Source organism: Mytilus trossulus, chromosome 3 (assembly GCF_036588685.1).
Source record: "Mytilus trossulus isolate FHL-02 chromosome 3, PNRI_Mtr1.1.1.hap1, whole genome shotgun sequence".
Classification (NCBI taxonomy): Eukaryota; Metazoa; Mollusca; class Bivalvia; order Mytilida; family Mytilidae; genus Mytilus; species Mytilus trossulus.
In genome coordinates, this window is record NC_086375.1 from 44,464,601 (window position 1) to 44,488,430 (window position 23,830).

General features: G+C 32.0%; 2 protein-coding genes across 3 annotated transcripts; one reads left to right on the top strand and one right to left on the bottom strand.

Moving 5' to 3' along the window:
• Positions 1–207: 207 nt before the first annotated feature.
• LOC134710812 (monocarboxylate transporter 12-like) lies at positions 208–7,039 on the bottom strand. The gene is made up of 5 exons (XM_063571210.1): positions 7,030–7,039; positions 3,072–3,296; positions 2,353–2,499; positions 1,017–1,820; positions 208–263 (listed from the first exon to the last, which is right to left on the bottom strand). Exons 1-5 carry the CDS (start codon positions 7,037–7,039, stop codon positions 208–210), a joined length of 1,242 nt encoding a protein of 413 aa, XP_063427280.1.
• A 3,068-nt stretch (positions 7,040–10,107) lies between these two features.
• Positions 10,108–19,944, top strand: LOC134709460 (monocarboxylate transporter 12-like). 2 transcript variants are annotated; one of them, XM_063569617.1, is made up of 7 exons: positions 10,108–10,216; positions 13,997–14,057; positions 14,742–15,007; positions 15,543–15,689; positions 16,148–16,948; positions 17,618–17,668; positions 19,640–19,944. In XM_063569617.1, the coding sequence occupies exons 3-7, from the start codon at positions 14,794–14,796 to the stop codon at positions 19,912–19,914; spliced, it is 1,488 nt and encodes a 495-aa protein (XP_063425687.1). In that variant the 5' UTR covers positions 10,108–10,216; positions 13,997–14,057; positions 14,742–14,793; the 3' UTR covers positions 19,915–19,944. The 2 variants fall into 2 exon arrangements, with proteins under 2 accessions (XP_063425687.1, XP_063425688.1); XM_063569618.1 differs by lacking the exons at positions 10,108–10,216; positions 13,997–14,057 and having other exon boundaries at positions 14,783–15,007; positions 15,556–15,689.
• Positions 19,945–23,830: the final 3,886 nt, after the last annotated feature.

The following is a 23,830-nucleotide window of genomic DNA, read 5'->3' on the forward strand; positions in this document are numbered from 1 at the left end:
TAGGAACACATTGTATTAGAAAAGTGCCTGTGACATAGCATACATACATAAAAAGACAGTTATTCTCATTTTAAAAATACTTGAGGGTTAATTTGACGAATAAAATCGTAAACGGCTACCATCAAAAGTTGACGTTTATGTACAGGTTTTTTTAACACTATCACGATGAATAATATGTATTAGATATAAAGCTCCTAAAAAACTTGACTAACCACACAGAACAAAACTATTCTCGTATGTCCCACCATGATCAAGGATGAATCCTACAAAAGATCAAGTGTTCTTCTAATTTAAATACATGTAGATGGAAAACATTATTAACCGGAATCTACCAAACTCATATGTGTATTGAAAAATTGGGAAGTTTATAAAACCTGACAATGATTTTATCATCCAAAGAAACAAATGGAAAATAACTGTCATATACTGATCAATTTATATACTGGCAAATGAAACTGATCAAAATAGTTTGTTTTGTATGATAATAATGCTAATAATTTATAAGGACGTCTTCATACGACTTATCAAAACACTGTGAAGTTAAGGAACACCACTGAAAAGCAAAGCTCCTAAAAAGTTGTGCCAGATACTGTTAAGGCCATTGATGCCTGGGGGATAGAAATACCTTGGTGTTTCATAGGATATTTTCTTTTTATAAATAATTGACGGAAAAACGAGCAGCTTGTTTTGTGTGAGTCACTACTCCAACTTCCGATTATCTATTATAAAGTAATATGACTATGATCACTTACATTGCACCAACAGCACTTTAACTTAAGTTTGTAATAAGAAGGATATAATCATAATAAACTTCAGTCAATATCACGTTTCATAGTGCGTATACGGAACCTTAATCCTGTCAAGCAATAAAACAAACCAATTGGATAAAAACAAATTTCCAATTTCACAAAATTTCATAAAAAATATAGATCACTTTACTAACTACTGAGCTTTCAACGAATGAATTTGTCCTTTTCTAAATAAAATTTTCTTATATAGTTTTCTGCATTACTTACCAGCTACTGGAGGCCCTTTAATACATCCAACTCCACAAATGAAAAGCATTGTTCCAACACCACTAGACACGTTTGACACACCAATCAATTCCATGCAAAGTGGGTTTATCATTGTTGACAAACCACCAGCATACAGACCAAATACAAGGGCGAAAATTGTCTGACCTTGAAATGTACCGGAATATAGAGGGAAAAGAAGCGTTAACAATCCTATAATTCCAGTAAATCCAAAATTAAGCATCACAGGATCTAAACCATTATGACCAATCGAAAGCCCCGTTAAGATTCTCCCAAACACCGAACTTATTCCAATGTATGTTATTAGTAAGGCAGCATTTTCTTTAGTGGAGCCTTGCAAAACTGCATTATTTGCAAAGTGTAAAAGCAATATAGAGAATGGAATATTCCAAAGTAAATATTGAAAACTGCAAAACATAAACGCTTTATTCGATAAGATATCAAGATGAAGGATATTTTTGAAGGTGTATGTTAAATTGTTATAGCTGTGTGAAGTCAACATATCCATGTTCCGTTTCCTATTTAGATATTTTTTGTGTTTGTTTTCAAGAGCGGACGGACGTATCAGTATTCCTATTACTATATGATTGCTGGCCAATGCACCGAGCACAAGAAAAGCACCTGACAGCCCGTACTGATTTAGTAATGCTTGTATTAGTGGTCCAGCGACAAACATGCCTATTCCAGCACCGCTAGCTACGACAGCCAATGCTAGTCCTCGCTTCTTATGGAAGAAATATCCTATTACGACAAACGGAGGAGTTGCAACGAAGCCTAAACCCATTCCTGAAAAGACACTTGTAGTTATTTAAATGGAAAATTTTATTCATGGAGTTGTTTTTGAATTGGAAATGATCAGTTAAATCATTAGATTTCAACATCAATTGATCATAATAAACAATATCAAAGACAACTGTACTGAATTTTCACCAATTCTTTTTAAATTAACTTTCTACAAAAGATAACTCATCATAGCGGTATGTTTATAACAAATGTAATATAATATACAGAAGTAAAATAAAATAAAGCAACGTTTGAAATATAGATTTGGTAATGTTTTGTAGTTTACAAGATTCAATGAAAGGAAGAGTTTTATAAATCATAGGTATTGCATTGTAAAAAAAAGCTGCAGTATTTAATTTTGGAAAGAACTCATTTGATATGCCTTTTGAAGGATACCATCCAAAGGCAGACGTTTAATTGTTAGTGTAATAATATTCCGACATTACATTCCGAACAGAAACAACATTTATTCAATGACAAATAAATACCTTAACACATTTAAATTCTATTTTTTAATTGTTTTTTATTCAAATACCTGCTATAATTCCATATGTAATAAGAATGTAGTTCAAATTGTGACAGACAAAAAAGCTGGAGACAAATCCAATAAACAATGCCATGCCTCCAACTATCATTGTTATTCGACAATTGAAAAAGTTTATCAGCATGCTGGCAAACGGACCTTAAAAAATAAAAATACAACTTATAGAAAAACATACATAATCATTTCCCATTTTAATCATATATAAGGTAAACCAAGATCCAACCCAAGAGTGTTTGTTTTTATTAAACAATTTGAACATGGAAACGAGGTTTATTGTTCGTGACCTTGATAAACATGCAACACAGAATCATAACGCAAGTTTCTATTAAGTGAAATGATAGAGCGATGTTAATTGATTAATATTATATATATTCCATATGTATTCATATTTGTAATTGAACTTTGTCAAACGCAACCGTATTAGATGAAGGGTATAGGAACCCAATATTTCAATAGAAGTAAATTTCTGAAGATATGGATAAAGAAAAAGATTTTCTATATACAGTTAAATTGTTTCATAATAACAATTATTCATTCAAGTATATGTATACAAAACTAGTTCATCATTTTGTTAATTTGAAGGCTCATAAGACTTTAATAAAACAAAATGTATTTTGTTTACTTAATAGAAAAGCTAATGGTAGCAACATTGAATGCTCACATCAATGCAAGAAAATGATTAGCTTTGATATTCGTAAATGACTATGTACCTGTGACAGACAACAGACTGGTATATATAGAACCAATTAGTGCTGTGTATGCATTATCCTCCTCAAACCTCTGTAGTAAAGCAACATGGATAACACCAGCCCCGTAGAGAAGTATTCCTGTTATGATACCAGCAATACATGCTGCTACCATAATCACCCATGCCCATCCTTGATCTAAATCTTTGTTCTTCTCTATGTTGTATTTTGAATTCATTACAAGTAACCCTAAAATTAGAAAGAAAATATTAGACAAATCAGTATAAACTGGTTATTTTTTTCAAGTTATATTAAACAAAATGTTATTTTTCTAAAACACTAAAAGTAAAAGTTATTGTACATTATATTGAACGAGGTCATAAGTTAAGCAAAACCTGTTAAGGATATATTAAATCATCGTTATCGTTTTTCTACAATAGTAACAACATCAAGGAGATACAAAAGATGTATGACAAAACCATTAGAGTGCATTTTTTTCTAACGAAAACGATTCAATGAGTTCGGCGAGCACACATTTAGATCATTTGTTTTTAACATACGTTTGCAAAGATTACATAAAAAATGACAAAGAAAGGCAACAGTAGTATACCGCTGTTCAAAACCCATAAATCCATGGACAAAAAAATATATACACACGCTAAAAAAATGTCTGCAGTATGTCGATCGTCATTTGTTAGTACAAACACTACATCATTTCTAACTTAAGCATTGAATCAATTGTCTGTTCATATTTTTGTAAGTATGAATTATTCTAAATAATAAGGATGTTCTCATCCCAGGCAGAAAACCCTAGCCGTATAAGCACAACGTTTTAGAACTTTTGGTCCTCAGTGCTTTGTACTTGTTTTTACTTTTGAACTGTTTTTATTTGAGCGTCACTGGCTAGTCTTGTTTGGACGAAACGCGGGTCTGGCGTATCAAATGTGAAACCTGGTTCCCTTCGTTAGCTATTATTCGTGTGTCTCTCTGTCCTATATATTCTCTTTTTTTTGTATTGTAGTCCTGTCAGGTAACTTTGCCATTTTAATGTTATATTGAACATTGCCATAAAAGCGGAATGTTTTGCATGACACAAAGCAAGGTTCAAACAACTTTTTTGTCTTAAAATGTCCTGTACCAAATCAGGAAAATTGTCATTGTTATATAATAGTTCGTTTCTGTGTTTGTTACATTTTAATGTTGAGTTTCTGTTGTGTCGTAGTTCTCCTTTTATATTTGATGTGTTTCTCTTAGTTTAGTTTGTAACCGTTTGATTTTCTTTCTCAATCGATTTATGAATTTTGAACAGCGGTATGCTATTGTTGCCTTTATCTATTTCCCACTAAAAAAGATTGATTCTGACAAAAAATAAGAGGTATACTCGTTATTGTCATAACTCATAACAATGTCAACAATTACTCAAATTTGGGTAAACACGTATTATGATATGCACTCCTTTCCTTCAGTGCTGCTATTTTACATTCATCTGATGAAGAAGAAGAACTGTCAAAACAATTATATATGCACAGAAGTCCTGTTTGTGCAAAACAAACTTACAAACAATAACAAATAGAGTGTTCCCCTCTAATTACCTTATTGCTATGAAAATGAAAAAGAGCATGATAAAATTAACGGTACCAATTTTTCATGCACCAGATGCGCATTTGGACAATACATGTCTCTTCGGTGATGCTCGTGGCCAAAATATTTGAAAATCCAAAGCTTATATAAAAGACGAAGAGCTATAATCCAAAAGGTCCAAAAAGTATAGCCAAATCCGTGAAAGGAATCAGAGCTTTGCATGAGGGAGATACATTCCTTAATTTATAATAATTTATAATATTTTGTAACAGCAAATTTTAATAACACAAAAAATCCGTATTTTCATGCCAGCACCGAAGTACTGGCTACTGGGCTGGTGATACCCTCGGGGACTAATAGTCCACCAGCAGAGGCATCGACCCAGTGGTAGTAATAAAATCAACGGTACCAATTTTCTTGCACCAGATGCGCATTTTGACAATACATGTCTCTTCAGTGATGCTCGTGGCCAAAATATTTGTATCTGGTCGTTCGTCGCATCTAAAATTTGCTCTGAGTGTCGATTAAAGACATTAAAATATCTATTAATCAAACTGTTTATAGTTTAAACAATCCAGGGACAATTTCAGCGTTTAAGAAATAATCATCATCTTTAAAAATCCCTTATGATAGATTATATCCTACAAAGACTCTTATAAAAATGAGCATGGCGACATAGAAATATATAAACCAAATCTACTTTTGTAGCAAAAAAAAATCAAAAGATATAATACAGCATTCTACTGCAAATGCCGTCAAGGTACCTGTTTGGAGTGTAATAAGGGAAATAAAGTGAAAGTAATGAAAAATTAAATCCTGTATTATAACTTTATTAAAATTCTGTATCGTGTTGATAATCACGCAAGTAAATCGATATTATTGTGGTTACAGCATACATTTCATATCATACATGTATCTGGGTCAGCTCGCGACAAGAAACGTAATTGTAACAATGCTATGATATACTAGTAATAATGAAATGTTTTATTCATTTGTCATTTGTTATTATTCTTTTTGTTTTTCCCTTACCTGAGTCTTTTTTCTGACCAAAATGCACCTTATATGTCACGTGACGATTGGTGTTTTCGTAAAGCTTCAGTAACAATAAAAGTAACATAAATAGAATATACGTTGGTAAACTGATCGATAGATATCGTTCACGTTGATTTGCTCCCTATGAAGATCGTTGTTTATTCATTACTTTGGAAGTGTGTGGTTTTTTTTTAATTCCAATTGTATGTGCTCTGTAAAGTTTAACGATAACTCTTATTAACTTTTTTGGTTCTTTGAATGCCTAAGTGTTCCTTACTATTTATAGTTAATAAAGGTACCAGGATTAAAATTTGATACGCAAGACGAGCGTTTCGTTTTTATAAGACTCATCAGTCATGCTCAGATCAACTAAGTTAGAAATTATATGAGCTCGAGATGAAAATTTGAAAAAAAAACATGATTGCAATTGAAACAATAATACCAAACATAAAATCAATTAAGTAAGAATAATAATTATTGATCAATAATTGACCAATGAAGGATATCGACACACATTAACTTTCTAATATTTCTAATACTACCAATGGCAGAATAGATATAGATATATAGCAAGGATGTATAAAGAATTGAATACATATACTGAAATAAAACTGCATATAATATGTAAAATATATATGCAATGTTGTATTTTTTTTTGTGAGATTCTCCTGGTTTCAACATATTATATGTACAACAAAACTTGAATTGTTTTTCTAACCGGTGATTTTTAAACTAATAATTAGCCATTATGCTCATTCCTTTTTACAGTTGTTTTGAGCTTTTGATTATGCCATTAAATCTTTGATGGGATGGGTCAATAAGGTTTTGTCATTATAACCTTATATACCTATATGGAGTTATTTTCTTTCAGGTTCGTTCTTTTTCAGAAGCAACCCGGACGATACCATGTTTCAATGGTATATGCTCCAAGGCATAAAATAATGACCTGTGTAAGGTCATTATTTTCCTTGATAAATATGCAATCTATGTTTTACTTCAAAATGTTATTCGTGTAATAGTTTTTTGTTGCCGATTTGGAAATTTTTTTTCTGAAGTTCAGCCAATAATAGATGTAAAAGAAAACGTCATTGTAGTCCCGCAATTTAATTTTAGAAACAAATAACGTGAAGTTTTGTTGATTTATCGCTATAATAAAGAAATATTATCAGATATGTCAGATGAATTTTAATTAAGACTTTCATAAAATAAATCCAGATTTAACATATTCGTGTGTAAGATTTCGAAAATCTTATTGAGTCAAACTGAATAGGTTGATTGATTTTTGGTTGCTTGCTTAACGTCTAGTGGCAAATATTTCATGCATGTTCAGAACGATACAAACTGAATAGGAAATCATACTGTGACCTACATTTATTCATATTCGTCTTCGTGTCAGTTCTTAACTTTTTAAAATTTATGTATACCTTTTACTCTATCAAATGATCAACTAATAAAATAATCTATGCTATTGAATAACATTAACGTAACTCACGAAAGGGTCGGGTGCGGAGGTTATATAATTTTATCCTGATTATCTTATAATAAAATGTATTGCTATTCGAAAACCATTTTCATTCGATTTAAGTAAAATGGTTAAATAAATAACAACTTTTCCGCGATAGAAATAACATAACAAATAGAAAAAAACATACCCCCTCCCCCTTTTCCATAAGCTAAGTGGCACAATAAATAACTAACAATGTGTCTTGTATTTGTCAGACACCGTTATCGAATGGTAACAATACATTTGTGTCTTACTTCATGCAGTCACAGTAATATTTTTATTGTGTTTGGATAACAAATTTTAAAAGGTTTATATCTAAATTATTTGGTGAGTTTTATTTCACATTTTAAATGAGCCGCAGGGCGTATTAAAACCTGCACGCATTAGACAGGAGTATCCCACTTTAGTGTTGTCGTTGAAAAAAGGATACTAAATTTTACAAATCTTTATAACATCAATATTTTGTGACAGTATAATAGTCAGATAATGCATATTTTAAGTTTTTTCTTGTCGTAGAACACGCCTCGGGGTGTCAGGATTGTTCAAAGAAGGACCTCCCTCCGGTCGGTCTTTCATTTGATCAATCCTGACACCCCTCGGTGTGTTCTACGACAAGAAAAACCTTAAAATATGCATTATCTATAACATATATGTTGTTTATAAATATGATTTATTGATTTCATTATACATGTTTTTCATTGTGTTGCATTGCTTCTTCGTCATTTTGATAATAAATGACAGTTTTCAATTCTTAAATATTTGTTTGTTTGTCATTCTTTCATCCCATCAAACAGAGCAAGCCTGTGTTGACAAAAAACACTTTTAAAATCTGTATAGTTTTGTACCGTTCATTGTAATATTGTCATCTGATTTTGTTTAAAAAAAAATAGTGCATATGGATATAATGCAAAGGATGGTCACAAAAACTTGTTATCATTTATTGCTCAGACACCAACATCAAGTTCTGGTAATTAAGTTTAGATCAAAGTTAATATCAATGATAAGTTAAATTCTTTTCAAATATATTTGACCTTTTAATCTTTATTTTTCGAGCATCCCTGATGAGTCTTTTGTAGAGGAAACGCGTGTCCCGGTGAACAAATTTTAATCCTGGTATAAATGATAAGTTTATTGCATTACTATTTTGTATAGAATGATAACTTGTAATACTTTTGTGATTAGATCTGTTTTTCTTAGATGCAATGAGTAAATGAGAAACCATTTGGCTGAACATAAGTATTACAAGTTGTTTATGTTCGTCTAGAAGAGTTTGTTTGACATTAGCATATCTTCTTTGTTTACTAGTCAACCCTACGTTTTAATGGTTTCATCATTTTTTTGGATACTATAAGTAGTATGGTAAACTGCATTGGGAGTATATAATGGTTCGAATGTGTACTTATCTAATACAATTGAATAAGAGAGGGGATGAGGTCGTCTGAGATTAAGGTTATTTTCATTTATCATGCCGTTGACATTGTGTTCGTACTCAAATGAAGTAGAATATTCAAAATGAAGAAATGAAAAGGACTTTAGTTTAACATCCTATCATTTTAATAGCAAATCTGGGTTATTATTCTCCCTATTGTCAATTTCCCTTTTCTGAGTAGTAGTATAAAATTTGTCCATCGTAAGCAATTTGTATAAACTCAGAATTAAGTTTTTTACAATATTTGGAATTCATCACTATGACACAATAACGTTTCTAGATAGTGAGCAAAAACGACTGGAATTGGCATGCCAGCTAAACGAGTACCAATTGTCTCATCTGTAAATTTTCCAAGTGCGTCATATTCCCTATTATGAAATTTATACATAATTAAAATTCACATGTCAGGTGATGCATGTAAAGCAAGACACAAACTGTGTATCTTGTCTTTTGTTAGTTCTTGTGATTTTGTAGGGAAACACTTAATTATTACAGGAAAACAACAGAGCCAAACAAAATGAAACAAACGGACTATTTGATAACCATTGCCATATTCCTTACTTAGTACAGGACATGTTCAGAAAATAAAAGATTGGATGAACATAACAGTGAAACTAAAGGTACTGTGAACAAGCTCACAAAGGTGGTATCAATTCTTCTTTCTATCCCGCCTTCAACTCATGAAAAATACACATATCTTCCATTTTAACAATTTGACTGTAACCAAATGTCTTTGTATATTATGTGTTACACGTGTGTGCAGTATCAATGAATTCAGGCGTTCGGGATCAATGAATGTCAATTATGTGGTATTTTTTATAAATTTACTGCTACAAAACTTTGAATTGTTCGAAAAAGTAAGGATTTTCTTATCCCAGGAATAGATTACCTTAGCCGTATTTGGCAAAACTTTTTGGAATTTTTGGGTCCTCAATGCTCTTCAACTTTACTTGTTTGGCTTTACAACTATTTTGATCTGAGCGTCACTGACGAGTCTTATGTAGACGAAACGCGCGTCTGGCGTATTAAATCATAATCCTGTTACCTTTGATAACTATTGCCCTTACACGATCTATTGACAGACAAAAATACTAAGAGACAGGGTGATTCCTTTATTCAACCGAACTATGTTTGTACAGAATTAAAAACTTCTTAGTTTTGTTCCTCATTGCGTAGATTTATATCCATACTTCATACGCGTCTTAATGTAAATGGATTGTAACACAACTATGCATGTGGCAAACAAGTACCTGGTACCTCAAGAATATTGTTAAAAGGTACTTGCTTTAAATTCACTGAAAAAAATCCCTCTTGGTATGCAAGGTAAAAATATCTAGTTTGACATAGAATTTCAGCCCCTAATGAGAAGTCAAATTGTCTGTGCCTTATTAATGCTTTTTGCTTTCATTGATACGTGAGACAAAAAGGTCAAGACCAATGAAAAGGGAGCAACACGATACTCATTCATGAATTGTTGACACCTTATATTTACGTATTTAAATATGTGCATACGGTTGCACAAAGAATGATATCTTAAAGCGGGTGTATTAATTATGGCTATTTAATAGCCGACTTATGTGTAGCAATGATCTTTTTTAACAGAGGACATATTGTACTATACAGGTAAGTGTTAAGTTGATAGACAAACAGCAAAAGCGCTGTGCAAGACATACAAATACGAAGCAGGTCCATGTGTATAGAATTGTAATTAATTACTTTGGAACGACGAACCGAAAAAATAGTAACGTTTGTCGAAATGTGCATCTGGTGCAGGAAAATTGGTACCGTTAATTTTATTACAGGGAATAAATGGATTTTTCATTTGTTTCATTTTTTTTAAACAATCGCCTTCCAGAATCAGTGTGATCCAAAAATAAATCATTCATTAGAGCAAATGTAAAACAAGTTACAGTTTTTAAACTACTATACATGGACGTCTTTCGGTCAATGTAAGTAGACATAATATTTATGTAATTGTATATATAAAGGATAAGTTACCGTTAAATATGACCTTGTTTAAAAGGACAGCATGCTTCAAAATGTTTTCTATCTTATTATCTCATATTCTTATGATTTATCTATTTTAATGTTTTTATACAAATTCGTCAATTTCGTCTGGCGTATATACTAAATTTAGTCCTGGTTTCTATGATGAGTTTATTCAGTAATTTCTTTGGCTTTGATAAATTATATCTGATATTGGTAATTATATGTACATATATATAAACATAAATCTATCTGTACTACTAAAATAGCAAGATCAAATTTGGTAGCAAACATGACGTACAAAGGGCAAAATATTATTATCATTACCAAAAATACAACTCACGGTGGCGTAGTGTTATCTTTCCTCGTCAGTAGAATCTAGAGTTGTAACACAGTACATCATATATTTGGAATGAAGATGATATTAATTACAGATTAGCTAACTATCTATCGTAGAAGATGTCGTCCGTCGTCCGTCGTCCGTCGTCCGTCGTCGTTGTTAACTTTTACAAAAATCTTCTCCTCTGAAACTACTGGGCCAAATTGAACCAAACTTGGCCACAATCATCATTGGGATATCTAGTTTAAAAAATGTGTGGCGTGACCCGGTCAACCAACCAAGATGGCCGCCACGGCTAAAAATAGAACATAGGGGTAAAATGCAGTTTTTGGCTTATAACTCAAAAACCAAAGCATTTAGTGGAAATCTGACAAGGGGTAAAAATGTTTATCAGGTCAAGATCTATCTGCCCTGAAATTTTCAGATGAATCGGTCAACCTGTTGTTGGATTGCTGCCCCTGAATTGGTAATTTTGTGGAAATTTGGCTGTTTTTGGTTATTATCTTGAATATTATTATAGATAGAGATAAACTGTAAACAGCAATAATGTTTAGCAAAGTAGGATTTACAAATAAGTCAACAGAACCGAAATGGTCAGTTGACCCCTTTAGGAGTTATTGCCCTTTATAGTCAATTTTTAACCATTTTTCGTAAATCTTAGTTATCTTTAACAAAAATCTTCTCCTATGAAACTACTGGGCCAAATTAATCCAAACTTGGCAACAATCATCTTTGGGGTATCTAGTTTTAAAAATGTGTCCAGTGACCCGACCATCAAATCAAGATGGCCGCCTCAGCTAAAATAGAACATAGGGGTAAAAGGCAGTTTTTGGCTTATAACCCAAAAACCAAAGCATTTAGAGCAAATCTGACAGGTGGATTGGCAATTTTAAGGAAATTTTGCTGTTTTTGGTTATTATCTTGAATATTATTATAGATAGAGATAAACTGTAAACAGCAATTATGTTCAGCAAAGTAAGACTTACAAATAAGTCAACATGACCGAAATGGAGTTATTGTCCTTTATAGTCAATTTTTAACAATTTTCATAAATTTGTAAATTTTTATTATCATTTTCCACTGAAACTACTGGGTCAATTTCATTATAGATAGAGATAAATGTAAGCAGCAAGACTGTTTAGTAAAGTAAGATGTACAAACACATCACCATCACCAAATAACAATTTTGTCATGAATCCATCTGCTTCCTTTATTTAATATTCACATAGACTAAGGTGAGCGACACAGGCTCTTAACCCGTCAGTAGAATCTAGAGTTGTAGCACATTAAATGATATATTAGGCATGAAGATGGAATATACTAAATCAAATTCCCTCTTACAATTATCCATAAGTTTGACAAAAAATCTGTCCCCAGTTTAATAGATATCTCCGGAATACTGTGAAATGGTGAATCGCGTAGAGGTATTAATCTGGTTGGCATTTTGTAAACTGTGATTTTTTTTCTACCTATATATTTCTGGATTGACATAATTTTATTTAAATGACTATCAAAAATCTTATGATATTTGAGGCAGATTTTTAACAAAAATGCATTCATATAATGTCTATGGTTATACATACACCTATTTTAGGGTGAAATAATTGAACCAGTTGAAAAAACAATTAAATTTATAATAAAATTATATAATGTTTGAGTAAAATTTGCCGGGAGGGATTCTAAAAGCACAAAAGACTTTCTGTATAATTTAAAACTCGATCTTTCCCTGACATATATTTTATCAAAACCATTGTTTTTTTTTTATCTATTTAAACCACCATTCCCCATCTGAAAAGAAAAAAAAATCAAAATGGTCGAATACGTTATGACACCATATCTTTGGGATACCATACTATATATTTTGTTAATAGTGAAAAAAGACATAATGCATGCTACACAGAACAAATGATCAGTATGCTGCAATTTTCATATTAACAATGTTTTGAACAAATTGTCGGCATTCCAACGGGATGGAACTGTGTTCTTGTCCTTATTTTCATATACGTAGGAGTTTCTTCAGACATATGTAAAACACGAGAAGATCAAAGAAGCCAGATAATTTAATATGAAATTAAGATATATTGATGATGTTCTTTCCATTTGCATCAATACATAAACTTCATCTGTATATGGGGAAAAGTCAAATCACAAAAATACTGAACTCAGAGGAAAATCTAATCAGAAAGTCCATAATCACATGGCAATATCAAATGACCAAACACATAAAAAAACGAGTGGACAAGGATATATATATTTCTCTTATTTTTGCGCTATTTTCACATTTCTTGATCAGTGTGAGAAAAATATTTGGGACGTCACGAAAAAGGCGTCCATACCTGATGACGTCACATAAAAAGTACACAACTTTCTTTATATCTTTGAAAGGAAGGCTAAAAATCATAGGTGATACAGATTCCACTCGTGTGTTATGATATTTCTACAATATCGACAGTTAGATTTTAATTATTATGGAAGCCTCGTGCTTTTTAAAAATATTAAAATTGAACTGCCTCGAGTGGAGAAATATCGTAACACACTTTTGCAGTTGTGGAATCTATATATCCCCACTTATTCGGTATTCGTGAGCTTGCAGCTGCCACTCAGAATTAATGAAATGTCTCAATAGTTTGAGCAAAAAGTGGATTAACCAGGATTAAGTATAAAAAACGCCTCGTCATTTTTTTCTGAAAAAAAAATCATCGGAAAATACCGAGACCTTGTACAAATTCGGTGTTCAAAAATTAGAATCAATTAATAACTATCCATGTTGTTATGTCTGAATCAAGGATTGTGTAACATCTAAGAGTATTACCATATTCTCCACTCAAATATGAAAATACTAAATCTAATACATGTACGTGGCTATGTGATCGTCTAACTTCTTGCATAACAGATAAGATAATAAATCAATCGTTGTTGAATATATATCAAAGTTGAATGAGATAGGACCATTAAACACCTCTTAATACAACTGAAATATGATAATTCTTGTAATTTCTAGGTTAGAATATTTAATAAGTTCATCTTGTATTCTAGTTCGTAATCCTTTGATTTCTGACCTCATTTTTTAACCTCAGTTTGACAAAGGACAATGAACTGGTTTTACAGTGTTAGCTGCATTAGTAGATAAATTGATCGGTAAGTTTTTCACTTATTATCATTTAAGCAATAGTTTAATCATTTGTAGGGAAATTTGAATATTTTTAAGTTATTATTTTAAGTTATTAAACCACAGAAAGTCATGCGATATGTATGAATGGAATTATGATATCATTAAAAATGCTAAGACAAGAAAAATTACGTAAGAAATGCGTTGTGCTATTAGTTAATGATGACTTTATCAATATGATTTAATTGTGTTCCATTCATTTTGACTTAGTTTGAAAAATGAAATATGTTTACTCTCCCCATTCTCATTGGATAAAAAATTATCGATAAATATTCAAAAAGTCAGTAATGAGGATCCATAAATTATGTTTTTCTTTTGTCTGTATGTTCGATGGTCTTCATGGTTTATCCGCAACAATCACAATATGAAACTCTTAAAAAATCATCAGTACATACTATGGTTTGGTACACAATAGACATATATCCCACTTATATCTAATGAAGTGTTGTCTAACTGACAAACAAATGTGTAACAAAGAAATACAAAAAGCCATATAGACTAAGTACATTAACAAAAAATGAAAGACAAGAATTTAGAAAATTTTACAATAGGTGTCGATAATGGTATAACCGCTACCATACATGTAGATGAATACAGACTCCCTACAAATTGGTCAATAACCGCTCACGAGGTTTGACGTTTTCATATTGTAGATTGGTTAGCGATCCAAATAATACCTGTCAAAAAATACCATAGCGACACAAAATGGTTCAGAAGTACAACGATCAGCAGAACAAAGATTTGGATCAGGGTTGGGCTTGGGTAATTATGATTGCTGCAACGGGAATCATTATGATTAACGCAATACTCCTTTATGCCACTGGAGTACTACATGTCGCCCTTCTGGAGAAATTTGAAGAAGACAACGCTTACACATCATTGATTGGATCAATATACAGCAGTCTTTTTTCATTCGCAGGTAGGTTGTTATTAAAGCAAAACAAAAAAAAATGCAATTCACAAGAAAAAACACACAAAACGAACAAACGAACTAGCAAGCAAGTAAACAAATTTTAAACTAAACAAACCAACCAAATCATACGATTTCCATGCTAATACTACTTGCTTCTGGTATATCGTTCTTTTCAAACGATCGTGAAAAAAGAATCGAAAATATGAATCGTTTTGTGCAAATCCATATATGGTCATTTTTCTTGAAGGAGTTGTAATCTTAGTTTTAGCTCATATAACATTATCAAAAATTGCGTGCTACTTTTGTTTTGTTTGCAGTGTGATGATTTTAGTTTGGTCTTCGTTTTAACCATTCTGTGATCTATTAAGTATATACCTCAATTGGCTCAAAATCGACAACATTAGTTAAATATTAACCTTTCAATTAATTCGATAGTTCAGTTGATTAAAAACCCCATGATTTATCTACTAAAAAAGGGCATAATTTATCATTTATGAATTTGCCCCATAGAATCGTGATAACTTGATTTAATTGTATACAGGTCCTTTTTCCAGCATCGTAATAAATGCATTCAGCTGTCGAGTGGCCGTGATGTTTGGAGGAGTTGTAATATTAGTCGGATATGGACTGAGTTTTTTTGCTGCTGTCAATCTCAACTATTTACTTGTAACATATGGATGTGTTGCGGGTAAGTAAAAATAAGTTACCTAATAGAATCATTTCATAACAGCGTAGACAAGACCATTTCTTGGCGCGCTCAGATTATTAAATGACTAGGTCAGATTAGGTGAACAATCGTTTGTAACGCACACTTTTCACTTCGTACCAGTTATTGCATTTATAAATATTGTGGGTCGCAAAGGTTCTGAACGTCTAAATCAAATAATATATCTAGCAGAGAAATAAAGCCAATACTGTCATGAAGCTGAGAGAATGAATTCACCCTTCCGGAGAATCAGAGATCCCTCCAAGTTTTAGTAGGATCGTGTTACTTAGTCTTTAGTTTTATAGGTTGGGTAGATCTTGCTTCTGTTAAGAAAAGTAATCATAGAAAGAAATATAATATCTCTTAGTTTATGGGTATCTTTTGTTTTGATATAACTTGTTACAAGAATGTGTTCTTGTAAACTTTTACATGTTTTATAGGTATTGGCGTTGGTCTGAGTACGATTCCAGCCATAACTGTTATTGTTTATTTTTTCAACAAAAAGTATGGTGTTGCAATCGGTATAGTAACGAGTGGAGCTGGTATTGGCACATTTATAACAGGTCCATTGGTGCAATATCTCATCATGGAATATGGACTTGAAGGTACTTTCCTTCTCTTGGCTGGACTCGGGGGAAATGTTATCGTCATGGGTGCTTTGATGTTCCCTTCTGACTTAGAACATAAACATAAAAGAGAAGCAAAGTTAAATTACAGCAAAGAAACAACAACAAAACAACATTGTTGTATGAATTTCGATATAGAAAACATTCTTCATTTTGACATTTTTTTAGATAAAACTTTTATGTGTTGTTGTGTTCAGTATTGCCTATGGAGTATGGCTTTTTCTATACTAATGCTCCATTTGATTAACTATGCAATAATTCAAGGAACTTCAAATGAAGCAGCTGCATTTCTCATGATATACGTTGGTATTGGATCGACTATCGGAAGGTTAATATCAGGTCTTTCAGTCGGTTATAATGGTTTAGATCCAGTTTTGTTAAACTTCGGATGTAATGGCATACTAGCCTTAGCAACTGCATGCTTTCCCTTGTATTCAGACAAATATGTAGGACAAGTTATATTTGCTGTTATATTTGGATTATACTCTGGTGGCTTAAGCACAATGATAAGCCCGTTGTGTATGGATTTACTTGGGGCAAAAAAGGTTGCTAGTGGAATCGGTACTTTATTTTTCATTGGTGGAATAGGATATCTTGCAGGACCACCAGTAGCTGGTATGTATATAACTCATCATAATTATGATCAATTAAATTAATAATAAAGAAACAGGATTCAACTCCATACCTCAAGCTGGCACAAGCTTGATTTGGCTATTATTTTAGGTCATTTTTTATTACAAAATTCTTCAACTGGTTTTTTTTTCACATAATTTTCCTTAATTTTTTAGCGTATCCAGAAAAAAAGTAAAATCACAAAAACACTGAACTCAGAAAAATCAAATCGGAAAATCTTTGATGAGTTTATCCCTAATCACATGGCAAATTCAAATTACAAAACAAATAAAAAACGAATGGTACAGGTATTTTCAAATGTAGAAAATGGTGGATTAAACCTGGTTTTATAGCGCTAAACCTCTCACTTTGTACGACAGTCTCGTCAAATCATATTTGCATTGACGCCTAAACTAAACAGACATAATGAATAAAATAGTATAAATATGGGTACAGCAGTCATCATCAAAAGCGCTTCTGACGCACCAACATTTGAAACTTGTTGTTTTTATTTTTTAGGTAAAATAAAATCCCAAAAAATGATGTTTATTCATCAATCTCTAATTTAAACATCGGTAAACGTATGTCTAATTTACTATATAGGATAAGATGTTATTTTTTTTTAAAGGACTTTACCTTTTAAAAGCAACTCAACCATCAATCTCTTTACAGGTGCAATTTTAGACTACAGAGGAGAATACAAAGAAAGCCTGTATTTATGTGGTAAAAGTTTGGTTTTTTCTTAATTAATCTTGTACTGTCAACGGAAGGATAAACCATTCTCCTGTTTTTATACTATTTTCAAATTTCTCGATCGATAGGAAAAAACAATTGTCATAGCTCGCTAGTGAAAACTTCTTTCAAGTAAAATTTTCTTGATATATACTTAATCTTATGTTGTGACGTCATGAAAAAGTACGACCATACCTGGTGACGTTACATAAAAGGAAAACAATTTTCCGAAAATCTTTGCAAATATTTCGTAAAAAAATATATTAGAAAAACAGATTCCACCACTTTATGTCGTGTATTACAATATTTGCCCTATCACAACAGTTAAATTTGACGCAAGGTTGGAATCGATATCTTTAAAGTATAACAAATTCACTTTTTTATAATTTATTAGAAAACTTTATCAGGATACAAATAAAACCAGGATAAATGCCATGATTAAGGACATTCCTGTTATACTTACGCTCAGCATATCCCTGACGTCTGTTGATACTCTTATAAATGAAATTGCATGCTTACTATGATAGTAAAACATACACGAGTTCAAGCACAATTAGTAAGTCGATTGTTCATTTTTTCATTCGTTTTAACCTGCAAAACATTACAAAATGTAATTTCATATAGATTTTTATTTTTATATCTCGAAGAAGGACAATCGTGGGCTATTAGGTTGAGAAATCATGACATTATTATTAGACGAAACATGCGACTCTTACAGAAAAGTCAACACACTAAACAAGGGGTACAATCAAAATCACGTGATGGATATACACACACCGGAAGTAACAGTCGAGCAGACCGCTTGAAAGGTAAGTAGTCGTATTACTTGTTTGTATCAATAAAATTTAATAAATAAGATAGTGCACCGAATGTCGGATACTATCTAGTTTTGAAATACACAATTATCCTTGCTGGAAAGCGTGCAGTTAATGTAACATTTCGACACAGTTCCAAAATTTCACCAGATAACTGTGTCGAAGTGTTTGCAATAACTGCACGCTTTCTAGCAAAACAAAATGTGTATTTTAAAACTACATACTATCCAACATTCGGTGTGACAACTTATTAATCAAAATTTAATTGATATAACAAGAAAATGCAACTACTAACCTTTCAAGCGGCGAGTTCGACTGTAACTTCCGGTGTGTGTATATCCATCACGTGATTTTGATTGTACCCCTTGCTAAAGCTGTCTTTTAAAAGTTCGATGTTTTTATAAGATCTCAAAACATTTAATTGAGTTTATGTGTGAATAAAAGCATGGATCAAGCAGAACAGATACATCAGTTCACGTATCTATGCTTCTCCATAGGAACTGTTTTCCAAATAGCTACATTATTATTGTAAAGTTAACAGCTTATCATTAATGGGCCTTGCATTAAAACTTAGGGTGTAACATCCTAAGGTAAACTTTATCTCACCACATCATTCTTGATAATTGTTAATATAAAAAAAGAGATGTGGTGTGATTGCTTATGGGGTCGAATGAAATGGATGTATTTGAAGCAGTAAAATGCAACGGGCTTTAACAAGAGAAAAACTTATACCGTAAAGTGAGCTATAAAAGGAAAATATACAACAATGCAATTGAGAAAACAAAGCCTTATATAAAAAAAATAATAATATATATATATGACAATCATGAACCAACGACAACCACTGAACCACATTATTAGGACAGGCACATTAAGAACCAAAACCTTATAATGTTGATGCCATTAGTGTTTTGTCTTCCAAATTTTCTTTGTATGAGTCAATCAAAATTGTTTCATTTAACACTGTATCATGTGCAATAAAACAGGAGCATTCGTTTATGTAAAATGTCGATAAAAATTAAGTTTTGAAAGGTTATTCAATATTTTTTAAATAATCAGAATAAAACCTTGGGAAATTGAAACTATGCATCTAGTTTCACAGTAACGAATTACAATCTCTAACACTTTTTATATTCTTTTTTTCCAGGTTGTCTTTTCCTCCTATCCGCCATTTTTACGCTTGTTTCAAGTTTATTCAGAAGTCAACCCACTGAACACGAGGTTACGCTTTCATTGGGCAATTTAAAAGATTCAAATTTTAAAATATTTGATGAAAAATTGTTAAATAATTTGAACGTATCAGTAGAAGTTCTTCCGGATCAAACAGCAATTTGTAATAGGGAAAATGCTGTACATCAATATTTTGTTGCAGATGATAAAACAAATGAACAGACCCCTTTAACAACATATTGTGCAACATAATAATTTAGATTAAAATGATGTGAAACAGTAGTATTAATTATTTATAAGGTTGCAGCATAATTCAGGTAGGTCTACTGTATCGTCGAAATTCTGAAACACAATGCTCATACACCTCAATTCAAATGTTTGAATATTCAATTTTATTTTAATCATAAATAATCATAGAATATGTGTGTATATAGTTTCAATATTATGAACATGCACACTTTAAGCTTTAAGTAAGTTTTGATTAAACTGCAACATACATTATAATGGAATTTCAACTTCTTTGGAAATCACTCGGAAATTCAGTGGACAGGATCAGCCTTAAAAAAAGATAATTCAATAGTGCTTCAATGTATAAAATAACACTCGTTGAAATACGAAATACTTTAATAGTGCCTCAGTGTATCAAGTGACAATCCTTAAATTAGTGAATCCTTCATTAGTGGCTGAATGTATAAAGTATGACCATGAACACCTTCTGTTCTGATGAAGGTCATACAGGTGACCACCTCACAAACTGCTCAGATCATATTTGAATAATTTGTCTTGTTCAGCAACGGCTCGCGTCAAAAAGAAGCGACCGGTTAGAGACAAAAGTGGTTTTCCGATGTTCAAATTCTATAAATTCGTTTCTCCCCAGGAATGGCCTACCTTAGTTGTATTTGGCCAAGCTTTTCGGAAAAAAATTGTGTCCTCAAAATGCTCTTAAACTTCGTACCTATGATGAGTTTATTGATATACATTTACTATGTGACAGCCATACGATGTCGTAAATAAACTCATCATAGATACCAGGACTAAATTTAGTATATACGCCAGACGCGCGTTTCGTCTACAGAAGACTCATCAGTGACGCTCGAATCCAAAAAAGTTTAAAATGCCAAATAAGGTACGAAGTTGAAGAGCATTGAGAACCAAAATTCCTAAAAGTTTTGCCAAATACAGCTAAAGTAATCTATGCCTGAGGTAAAGGGTATATACTGCCCTGAAGTCGTAAATGGCTTAATCCAAATATTTATTGACCTGGTTTTATTGATTTACTTATTACTATGAATATCTCTTAACTTAATAAAAGGTTATGCATGTTCATCAAAAGATACTGAAAAGGATGACGCTTTATGCAGTTTATCAATACTTCTTCATTACCGTATATTAAATCATTAAAATTTAGCTTTCTCGAACTAATGAAACCTTAACTTAAGCAAACAGATACTAGCACGAATGTCAGCTAAAAAAATACGAACAGAGTTGCTTCACAACATTTTGAGATCTCAAAATAAAGGGACGATTGCTATCATATTTTCTTATGGATAGACTCAAGACATTAACTACTTAATTATTATATGATGCTTAAGCGTTTAACATTTCAATTATAAACAATTTATACACAAAACACAAGATGAAAACATCAATTGTAAGTGAATGGCATTTAGCTAAATAAGATTAGTATGCCCCGAATTATGTATAATCTATAAGATAGAAAAATGCTATGGGACTTAAGCAAAATGTTCGAATGTTAATTGAAATTAAGTATATTACAATGTAATCTTGTTGTGCAGGCTAAATAAGTCAAGCACGATTGTTTCCCTACAAAATATGTTTGTAAAAGAGGGACGAAAGATACCAAAGGGACAGTAAAACTCGTAAATCTAAAACAAACTGACAACGCCATGGCTAAAAATGAAAAAGACAAACAGAAAAACAATAGTACACATGACACAACATAGAAAACTAAAAAAGAAACAACACAAACCCCATCAAAAACAAGGGGTGATCTCAGGTGCTCCGGAAGGGTAAGCAGATTCTGCTCCACATGTGGCACCCATCGTGTTGCTTATGTAAGGACTACCAGAAGAAAACAAATATGGAATATTATAAGCGGAATACACTTTTTTTTCAAGTTCGACCATACACTTAGTTATTACTATCAGATATTAAACAGATACTGCTGATATATATGTAAATTTGCGTTGCTATTGGGACCATAATCACTGTTGTTATATGCTAACATTGGGGATCCAATTAAGAATGTTTGGATTGCTTGTAGTTAAGTAACTACTCTTACCTAATATAAAAGTCTTTTAGCACATACTACGATGATTATGCACATACATGTACAAGATTAAATTAAAGATAAAGATATTATCCTTATTAGGTCCTAAAGTCATATACCTTTACAACATCCTATATGTTGACATGCCATTCATATAATAAACCTAAGTATTGATATAGAGTCATACAGGCTACATTTGCCTTATCTCTGGAGTAGCAACTCTCGCTTGATTTTCTCTGCAGCTGTTTCTTGATATAAAAAAAGAAGATGTGAAATGATTGCCAATGAGACAACTGTCCACAAGTAACCTAAATGAAACAGACGCTAACAATTATAGGTCACCGTACGACCTTCAACAATGAGCAAAGTCCATACCGCATAGTCAGCTATGAAAGGACCCGAAATGCCAATGTAAAACTATAATATTGTTTTAATTTTATGTTTGCTAGAAAATGTTTATATATACTTGATTGCTTAGCTGCATCTCGTACGAAGGGAAGATGTTTTATGATTGTAAACTTTATATTCTTTAACACAAATCATCAAACGTGATGCAAGGAAACAAACACAAAGGTAACAAAAGTTCAATTTTCTTCACATCAAATATCCACTTGTATTTTTATCTATCTGATTTTAATATTTCGTTCTTATGTTGTACTGTTATACCACTGTCCCAGGTTAGGGAGATCGTTAGTATCCCGCTAACATGTTTAGCCCCGCCCCATTCTGTATGTATGTGTCTGTCCCAAGTCTGGAGAGAGACTGTAATTTCGTGGTTTTCGTTTGTTAATGTGTTACATATTTGTTTTCCGTTCAATTTTTGTACATAAATTAGGCCGTTGGTTTTCTCGTGTGAATTATTTGACATTTTAATTTCGGGCCTTTCATAGCTGACTATGTGGTATGGGCTTTGCTCATTGTTGAAAGCCGTACTTTGGCCTATAGTTTTAAATTTCTGTGCTATTTTAGTCTCTTATGGAGAGTTTTCTCATTGACAATCATAACACATCTTCATTTTTATATGTAGTGTAATAATAGGTTGGAAAGGGATTGATATAAGTTGCAAAACTTGTTTCCTAATCCATTATAAATACATATGCTTGACTAGAAGTAAAGTAATAGGGTTTAAAGATAGTGAATATTTTCTTACTGTGCAAACAACAAAGGGATTGTGTTCAATGAACTATTTTTCCCAAACAGATCTCCTGGTGACTGAAGCAGACATGAAAGCTGCATCATTACCTATTTTTAGAAATAAATTTACAAGCAGTGAGAATTGTCTGATATTATGTGTATAATATCAATAATATGGTAATTTTTATAGATTTACTGTTTACAAAATTGCAAAATTATGAATTATTTGAAATACTTAGGATTTTCTTATCCCAGGCATAGATGACCTTAGCCGTATTTTGGACAACTTTTTTGAATTTTTGGTCCTCAATCTCTTTAACTTAATACTTGTTTGGCTTTTTAACAATTTTTATCTGAGCGTCACTGATGAGTCTTACGCAGACGAAACGCGCGTCTGGTGTATCGAATTATAAGCCTGGTACCTTTGATAACTATTTATACCACTGCTGGTGGCCGTTTTGTCCCTAAGGGTATCACCAGCCCAGTAGTCAGCACTTTGGTGTTGATATGAATATCAATTATATGCAATTTTTATAAATTTGCGGTTGGCAAAATTATGAATTATTCGAAATACTAAGGATTTTCTATTCCATGCCATATTTCCTTAAAGTAAGCCGTATTTGGCACAACTTTTTAAAAATTATCGGTCCTCAATGCTCCTGAACTTAATACTTGTTTAGCTTTTAAGTTTTTTTTATTTGAGCGTCATTGATGAGTCTTATGCAGACGAAACGCGCGTCTTGT

Coding starts and splice junctions, on each gene's coding strand:
- LOC134709460 (XM_063569617.1), top strand. CDS start 14,794: ATGGTTCAGAAGTACAACGATCAGCAGAACAAAGATTTGGATCAGGGT. Junction 15,008..15,542: donor CAGTCTTTTTTCATTCGCAG/GTAGGTTGTTAT, acceptor AATTGTATACAG/GTCCTTTTTCCAGCATCGTA. Junction 16,949..17,617: donor TGCAGGACCACCAGTAGCTG/GTATGTATATAA, acceptor ATCTCTTTACAG/GTGCAATTTTAGACTACAGA.
- LOC134710812 (XM_063571210.1), bottom strand. Junction 2,500..3,071: donor CAGTCTGTTGTCTGTCACAG/GTACATAGTCAT, acceptor TTATTTTTTAAG/GTCCGTTTGCCAGCATGCTG. Junction 264..1,016: donor TAAAGGGCCTCCAGTAGCTG/GTAAGTAATGCA, acceptor GATCTTTTGTAG/GATTCATCCTTGATCATGGT.